At 38.0% G+C, this 9153-nt stretch overlaps 1 protein-coding gene across 1 annotated transcript; it reads left to right on the top strand.

Annotated features, from left to right (window-relative positions):
* Nucleotides 1–1296: 1296 nt before the first annotated feature.
* cox7a2l (cytochrome c oxidase subunit 7A2 like) lies at nt 1297–8054 on the top strand. Its single transcript, XM_084741506.1, has 3 exons — nt 1297–1455; nt 6207–6341; nt 7818–8054. The coding sequence occupies exons 1-3, from the start codon at nt 1384–1386 to the stop codon at nt 7956–7958; spliced, it is 348 nt and encodes a 115-aa protein (XP_084597632.1). The 5' UTR covers nt 1297–1383; the 3' UTR covers nt 7959–8054.
* The last annotated feature ends 1099 nt before the right edge of the window (nt 8055–9153 follow it).

Below are 9153 nucleotides of genomic sequence, written 5' to 3'. Positions count from 1 at the left end.
CCAAGACAAGTTTCTGTCCCGAACAGTAAAGTTTACTCTACTTCACTTTATTTTCTGTTAGAAACTAAGTTAGAAACTAAAAGGACTTACTAAATGCTAACTGAAACATACTAACATGCTCACATGCTTCAGTGTATAGTATACGTAGATGCCATATTGGCCATTTCAGCTTGTTGATATGATATGTCAGTGTGTCCACCATATTGGACAGGGCGAGACTAACTTGTGAACAAATACATGTAGCTAAATGAGGAAGCTGCTTTTTTTTTTTTAAGGATCAAAAGTTCTATAACTGTTTCTCAACCAGTTTCCATGAGCCATGTTATATTCATGGTTTATGATCTACATAGAGTAAGAAAACAATTGTTTTTTCTAACTTACTCTGCTTAGATCATTAGCCCTTGCCTATAAAAATGATTCTGTTGAGGGAAAAAAAAGTTATAGAGCTTTTTATGCAGGAAAAAAACACAGCTCCTCTGTTTTCATGTATTTGTTCATGGGTTAGTCTCACCAATATGGCGGCAACATTCACGTACTCTGATTATGGACGCTTCTTTTTGTCAAAATAGTATTTTTTCCAAGTTTTCCATTGCTGGTGGATGTGTTTGACAGCGCAATCTCAGTCTCCCTCTATCATTCATTTAATCACCTTCTTGAAAAGGTCAGCATTGCGATATTTGTGCATATCTAATAACATGTTGATATCAGATGTTTAAAATAAAGTCTAAAAGTATGTGTGTTTATCTTTTATTTTGTGCACGAATCTCCACCCCTGTCCTGCAAACTATTTTGCAGCACAGAGCACAAGAGGTTGTGCATCACAAACAGCTGTAAAAACCCCAAATGAGGTGGATATTCTGCATTTGCTATTTACATGTCCAAAGAATGCTCCGAAAACCAGAATAATACCATCAGAACGTGCTCCATTCAGAATAAGGCCTAATTCAGAATATCCAACCATAATATGCTGTTTACATGAACTTTGTCAACTTCTGAATATTGTGATATTCTGAATATTAGTGGAAAACTCGTGTGCATGTAAACGCAGCCAGTGTGTGATTGATTATTATTCTAAAAAGGTGCTATGGAGCTTCATGTCAATCAATCAAAGATAAGGCAGTAAAACAGTCCTGTTTCATAAATTATTTATATTATGCATATCAGATCTCTATAATTATGATTTTTACGTTTCCAGATCGGTTAAGTTTTTGGGTCCTCTGAGATATTTTTAGTGCAGTTTACAGGACATTGTTGAATTTTAAACAGGCAGAGTTGCGCCAGCTGACTCCTACGTCACTTTCCCGCGACGGTCGCAGTAGGAAGACCTTTTACCGGGTGATTTTTTGTTGTGGAAGACACCTTTCCTCGTCCTTCAGCAGTAAAATGTACTACAAGTTCAGCGGGATCACCCAGAAACTGACGGGGACTGCTCCTACGGCCGCCTACAGCCCTCAGGTGAGACCGGGAGCCGGGGTGTCGGTGACAGACCGACCCGGTAACCGCCGAGGATGACCTTCATAACTCTGTGAAACGTTGCTGTCAGTACTGGAGCTGCCGAGGCTTTCGGTTCATATGAGGATATTTAAAGGTCTCCTGTGGAGTGAAATGTACAGTTGTGTTTTAATTCTCAAACTTGGTGTTGTTTTCTCTGTTGAAAAATTAACGGTAGTTTTTTTTTTTTTTTTTTTTTTCATTACACGGTCATTAAACGTCACAGCTTATTCTCTTCATCGTCTCAAACTCGTAGGTTGTTTTTATAACGTAACCCAACGTTAGGAGATTTAAAAAGAAGCTATAAAAAAAGCAGTGACCTTTATTTCTCTCTATTTTTTGGACAGTGTAATTCCCTTTTTCCATCGTTGCCTTATCACAGAACCTTTATTCTGAAAGGTCATTTCCTATGTGTGGATCTGGGCCGCCGTGTGACTTTACAGCCAATTTCGAAATTCAATGGCCTCTCATAGCATCTGCCAGATGTGACCTTTATTACTGCTCCTCTGTCCTTTTCACTGCAACCTCCTTGTTATTCTATTATAGTGAATTAGGCTGCCTGCAAACTCTCCCTGTGTCTCAATTTGGAAGTCACTTATCTAACATATAAGTCATTATTTGTCAAATATTGTCTTATAATATTATATAAAATATTGTATCACTTAAGTACTTTCCCCTTTCATGCTACTTTATACTTCCACTCCATATAATTTTATAAATAAAAACTATTTTGCACTCCGCTACATTTATTTCACAGCTACAGAGTATTTTTTTTTTTTTAATATTTAAGGAGATATATGTAATATATTTACAGTACTACATTATAAAATGACCATGATAGGTCATCAGAGATTAAGGAAACATGATATGTTCTCCTTTTGAAATTTCCATTCTGGTCTGATATTTGTTGGGGTCTGTACCAAACATGTTTTCGTTCATCTCGTGAACAAGATTTTTAGGCCAGGGCACAACAGTACGCCATTATAACGCTGTTTTCTCACACATTTTCAAAAAAATCTGATTTGGTTCTTGTTTTGCAATTTTGATATTGCACTTGGCTATGTTAAGGTTTTGATAACATTGCGATTAATTGTTCAGCCCTCACTACTTGGACTGCACAGCTCATTTTTGCATGCTAGAGTCTTTCATATTGCTGCTTTAAGTTTTCACATGCAAGACACACAGTTTGGAAAATATGTCACACATTGATGAGTTTAAACTATCCTTTAGTACTCAACATTTTGTGAGTTGCAACCCTACAGATTACTCAGATTGGTGTTTGCATCCCCCACAAAAAAAATAATCCATATTGCAGAAAGTCAGGGAGATATTTCCAAAGCAGTAAATTTGAGGCTCGGTTAGACACATTGGCACCTTTAGTTTCTCAGTTGATGGTGCTGCTGTTGGAATTTGAGTCTCCTGTTGTTCCAAGTCTTGCGCTGGAATATTTTTTCTGACAAGCCATTACTGTTTGCACAACTGCTTGTAGCTGCTTGGTTAAGTATGATACTATGGCATGAAAGTGCTAAAGTGTGTGTCAAATCAGAACTCATGTACATGCATACTTTGACTCTCACAAACACAGTCAATAAATAAATCATTCTAAGGCAGATTATATCACTGGCACAGGTGATGTAATGTGAAAAACAGCCCCAGTCTATAATACGGTCAGTGATTCCCATCGTGTTTTCTGGACTGAGTAGTTTAAGTTTCCCATTTCATGTTACTTTTTGTTTATGTCTGTTCAGAACATTTTGATTTACGTGAGTAACTGTTATTTTTGTGCTGGTTTATACTTTCATCTGTTAGCGAAGGTGGCTTGTAAATTCCTTTAGACAGATGTAGTAATGGCAATAAAGTGGACAGTAATTTTAAGCTCACAGAACGTGGGAGCTGGTGATCTACCGCTGCCACCATCGGTTAGTTATTGTGTGACTTTGGGGAATTTGAACTAACCTTTTAAAACACCAAAGTCAAACAATAGCACCCTGCATACTAACACGGTGAGGCAGCTTTCAGAAACTTCCATGTTCTGTAAGGTAAAATGACAAAGGAGTCTGGTTGCAGATCGATATTCGGCTCATATAACAGCGGTTCCCCATCCTGCAGGTAATGCACTGACTATGGATTTGTACCTCATGCAGTCCCACTTCAAAAAATCCAAACTATACCTTTAAAGCCACTAGTGGAACCAGTCCCTAAATTTGTATTATTTTAAATGAATTAAAAGAATTGAACAAAGAAAACATATTCACTATATAGACCTGCGTTTCCATCATGTTTGTAAAATAGTGAACAAAAATAAAAGCCCATGCTTGAACCTAATTTCTGATCCCTGATATAAGGTAAGAGGAAATCTCACATTTATCAGTAATCGTTGACACAGACACTTTTTAGAGCAATTGTAACTGTGTTATAATTGCGGAAGCATCTTTTCTCACTTGCACAGCAGTTATCACCTTTACAGCTGGTCACATGACCTCAGCTGAGTCTGTCCCTCCAGCAGCACACACTTGGCAGATCGATGGAGGCAGGTCGATGGAGAGGATGTTAGTCTGTCAGAAGATTAAAAAAATGCAGACAGACAGACAAAAACATTCAACACCTCTGGCAAAATACTGTAGTTTCCAATTTTCCTAACCTGCAAGTGTTAAGGTACGGGTTAGGGATTCCCCACCAGACGCCTGAAGGCGTTTTTTTTTTTTTTTTTTTCCTTCTCTACAAAATTTAAAGGTGAATCGTCTTTGTATTTCTGGTATAATACACAGAGATGAGTCCCTGCTGCAAACACTTTTAGTCAAGCCTTCTCTTAAATGGCAAGTAAAAATAATCTGCTGTCAGTGCCTCTGCATTTTCATATGTCAGATTTAATTTCCCCGCTCCCACACTATCTGCCTCCACACATTCAAACAAGGTAATCGACGGGCTGGGTTTCCCAGCAATTTTCAAATCCAAGGTGGGTGAGAGTCTTCTTCCAAGTGAGCAGATATTAATGAAGCAGGCACACTTGTACTTCATTAACACCATAATGTGACTCTGGTGTATTAAATGTCTGAAAAGCTCAAAAGTTAATGGTAATTTCCCTCAATTCATATGGTTAAATAGTCAGTCACATGCCTAATGATCCGAGCAAAAAGCTTAGAAGAAAGACTGTCCTTCATTTCTGAGGACAGAGTGTGCCTGAAAATTTCGGTCTTAATGGCAAGTGTTAAGCATGTAAAAAGCTCTGGCTGCATTAGACAAGGAGCCCAAAAAACGTCTCACTGATATAACATTGAACGACTCAAGACAAAAATAGGCTAAGATGTTAATATCCTGTAGCTTGTAGCGTTGAATTGCTACTTGAAGTGCTTCTGATAATCTAAGGAGCCGCTTCATCAATCTTATGAGAAGGATCACGCACTCATGTAATCACTTGTATTCATGCCGCAGTCATTTTTAAAGCAAAAATGCCAAGTCTTTGCTGGATCCAGCATGTTAAATGTGAGAATTTACGGCTATTTGCTGCCATAACTGAAGACTCTCTAGGTTTTTAACTGTTGTTTGAATTAATAAAGCAATTTAAAGATGTCCCTTTGGGCTCTGGGAAATTGTGATGAGCATTTCTCCCATTTTATAGACAAAATTATCAATAGATTGATTGTTAAAACAATCTGCAGATATAGAAGATTATCGCTAATTGAAGCTCTAAGATACTGCGTCAGTTTTTGTTGTTCGGCTGGCTGATTTCACCCTCGCCTACATCATCAGCAACTGCATTAGCAGTGACTGTGACGCACAGCTCGTGGAGGCCATTAAGATCCCTTCAGATATCCACCATAAATAATTGTTCATAAATCCTCTTAGAAATCATTCAGTCATCGGTGAGATCTTGAATGAGCAGAATAATTGTGCTTTTAAGATTTCTCCAATATCAAAGTAATCCACTGATAATCGTAAACTGCAACACTTATTTGAATAATTGATTGGTTGTTAACTATTCATTTTTAAAGAAAAAAGGTCCATGTCTCTGATTTCAGAGATTAAATTAATTGATAATGAAAATAATTGTTAGCTACGGCACTAGATAGTTGGTAGTACATTCATAGATATATTAGTAACAAGAACTACTCATTCCTGCCAAAATGTAAAATACAGTCTAAAAGCACAGGGCTTCACAGCTAGCTAACAGTATACTTCCTGCTAACAAAGCATTATGGTATCTGTAGTTCCAAAATGTAGGGTGATTATCCCTCAGAATTAATAAGACAGAACCTTAACAGGAGTGACAAAAATCCATCTTTTAAGGTGCAGAATGTCCTGGAACACTGATCATCTCCTCTATCCAGTCAGAGTCAGATATTTGCCAAATTGCCAATCTCTTACACATCCTCTGGACCTGTCCCCAATTATCTGACTGTTGGGCTAAAGTATTTGAAACACTGCAAAATTCTTGGCATTCCCGATGATGAGGATCATTTCTCTGACATTGCAGAAATTCTTGTCTTTCTCTACTTTTCTGGCCTGGACTCTTATTATTCTGAAACAGTCATATTTCACCTCAAAATTTGAAGATTGGGGAAAGGAGGCACTGAACTGTATCAAACTGGAGAAAGAGTATATTAAGGTCTCTGTAAATAAACATAAAATCCTTGACACCTGAACCTAAATCAAGTTTATGAATCATCCATGTGAATTATGCATTATTGTGACCTGTGTGATGTTATTTTTCTCAGGGGTTGAGGCCCGGCGTGCCAGCAGAGTCCCCTGCCATGGTCTTTGCCACACCCACCAAGGTGGTGTCAGAGGCCGGAGCCACGGTGGAGTACATGGGAGCAAACAGGGTTCCTGACTTCCAGAGGTTATTCCAGGTAATGAAGGACATACAGTGAAATAGGATTCAGACTTAAGACCCTTTTAGACTACCTGTTGTATGTGGGAATATTTTGCTGTTAAAAGCTGCAAAAATGCATTGTTGTTACGACTCTGACTTGGCACTGGAGGTAGTAACCGGTCACCACACCACACCAGACTCAGACACTGTGGTATCATTTCCACAACGCCAGCTTGTGATATAAATAATACACCAGGGTGGCATTATGCCGGTGTGATTTTTAATAGCATAAAAAAAGCCTTCATTGTGATAGTACAGCATGATCTCTGTGTCTTTTTTACACAAATTAGTTTAAGTCAACATAAGATTTTTTCCATCTGCTGGGTTTCTACAGGTCTTTAAAGTAGTCTTAAATCTAAAAATATGAATTTTAGGCTTTAAAATGTTTTATGTAAATACAATTTTGACAGGTCTTAAAAATGGATTGAATTATGAAGTTAATCTTACTTTTATATAGCTGCATTAACTTCAGTCTCACTTTTAAATGTGTTCTTGAGAAAAACTATATAGATCCTGCTTTAACTACTTCAAAATGAAACTGTGCATGTTCTTTTTTGCCAGTATGAGTGTGAACTATATCTTAAATTACATTCAAAATGGTCCTAAAAAGTCTTAAATTTCACTTGTTGAAATCTGCAGAAACCCTGATCTGACACTTGTACAATTTTCACAGTAAATCAGCTTTTGTTGATTATAATGTGTCCCCAGAATAAGAGTTACTGACCTGCTAAACTGTCTGATGGGTCAAACTTAAGATTTATTAGTTCTAGGTGATGACTGGTATTTATTTCACTCTGTTCTTAATGGGCTCCTGCTGCCTACCCCCTCAGTATTCATCACACAAAAGCCATTGAGGGAAATAATAAGAGTCCCTGAAGTTAGGCAAGGCTATAACTCACATAAATGGAAATTACAGTATCGACTGCTGCAATTTTCTAATTTGAATAACTTTTTTTTTTTTTAAAGCGAAGGTGTTCCTGACAGACTGTTGAACCAGAAGGTCTGGCCTTCCAACGCAAATTGCACGCTGAAGAAACTTTTTTTTTTTTTTTCTTGGAATTAAACTGTCATTTTAGTGTTTCCAATCAAAATGTTCAGGGACAGTCTGTCATTCTGAAAATATTTATGTAGGAAAAACTGTTTTTTTTGTCACAGTACTGGGGAAAATGGATTTTGGGAACATGCAGAACTGGCGGGGAACTTTTTTTATTTTTTTTATTGTGCATTGAAGTTAATGTGTTGTGGATGAAAAATAGAGAGATAAGTAGCTACAGGAACATGATGTTCTGACCTAAATCATTCTAAATGTTGAGGCCATTTTTACACAGGAAATAGCTGAGAATAGTCTCTACTCTGTGCCACTGTATTTTTCATGTTTTCTTCTTTTTTCTTTTTTCAACCCTCCCCTGCCTTCCCGCCCGCCCCCTCTTGTTCCTATTTCATCCTCTCTCAGACATCAGACGGTATCCCCATTCACTTGAAGCGTGGAGTTCCTGACAGGCTACTGTACCGCACCACCATGGCTCTGACTGTAGGAGGCGCTCTCTACTGTATGGTGGCTCTTTACATCGCAGCCCAGCCCAGCAATAAGTGACCAACACAAACCCACGATCTTTGCATAAACACGTCTGACACGATGCTGCTGTTATTCATCAACCCAACATTCCCAGTTTCCATCTGCCCACGCCACGCCACCTCTTGGGACTCTTAGAATGAATCGCTGTCAGAACATCACACTGTTCACAACAAGAATAATTTCTGTCTTCTTTGATGTCTAAGTTAATAAATTTTAAGGGGAAACAAAGGTAAAAGATGCTCTGAGTTTTAAGTTTTTCCTTTTTAAGCCTTTGCGCCAGCGACAGCTGTGTCCAGAGTTTTGGAGCTGTCTGTCTGTCCGTATGTCCTGGTCTTGTGAACAGAATATCTCAGGAGTACCTGCAGGGAATTCTTCAAATTTGGCACAAATGTCAACTTGAACTCAAGGATGAACTGATTAGAATGAATGAATGTTGTGAGTTAAGAGAAAAACGTCTTCATTTGGCAAAGATTCTTGCAAAAAAAAACCCAGCCATTTTAACGTTTTTCAATCAAAATAAGAATAGTGATCATTAGCTAATATTGCAAATCACATCACAATTGCAATGTCAGTCGAAATAATCACAATTAGATATTTTTTCAAAGTTGTTCAGCCCCGGGGCGCCCCGTGGCTCAGTTGGTAGAGCATGTGCGCCATCTATTGAGGCTGTCAGTCCTCTGCAGCGGCCGCTCCTTCAACGCCCATTTGCTGTGTGTCATCCCTCTTTCTTTACCCCTTTTCCCTTTTCATATCCTCAGCTGTCCCTATCAGATAAAAGCAAAACACCCGATAATCTTTGAAAGTAAGAAAAAATCATTTAGCCCTAGTTTTTGGCCATAATTTAAGAATTCAAATGCTAATAAGAGTGCTGCAGGGATGACGTATGTTTGTCGGTCATCCTGGAAGTTAGCATTGTTTTGGTTTCCTCTACAAAAAGACAATGGGTTTTTACCATTGGATTTTAGATTAGTGCAGAAAATAAGCTGCATGGAGTTTATGATATTGACTTGTCTTGTTCAGCAAGATAATCTTTACAAACAAGTTTCATAATTTTTAAAGCGTAAATTCAAGTAAAAACCAATGTTAGACTGTTAACAAACTAACCATGGTCAGTACTCTTCTCCATTATACATCCCTGGCTGTTGTCACAACCACCGTCTAACTACTGTGTAAAATTTTAAGAAAATTAATTTCGCCATCCTAAAGGGTATCT

Source organism: Lutjanus erythropterus, chromosome 17, assembly GCF_056507025.1.
Source record: "Lutjanus erythropterus isolate fLutEry1 chromosome 17, fLutEry1.hap2, whole genome shotgun sequence".
NCBI classification, from domain to species: domain Eukaryota; kingdom Metazoa; phylum Chordata; class Actinopteri; order Lutjaniformes; family Lutjanidae; genus Lutjanus; species Lutjanus erythropterus.
Note: the sequence above shows the minus strand (reverse complement) of the source record. Positions and strands in the feature narration are given on the sequence as shown.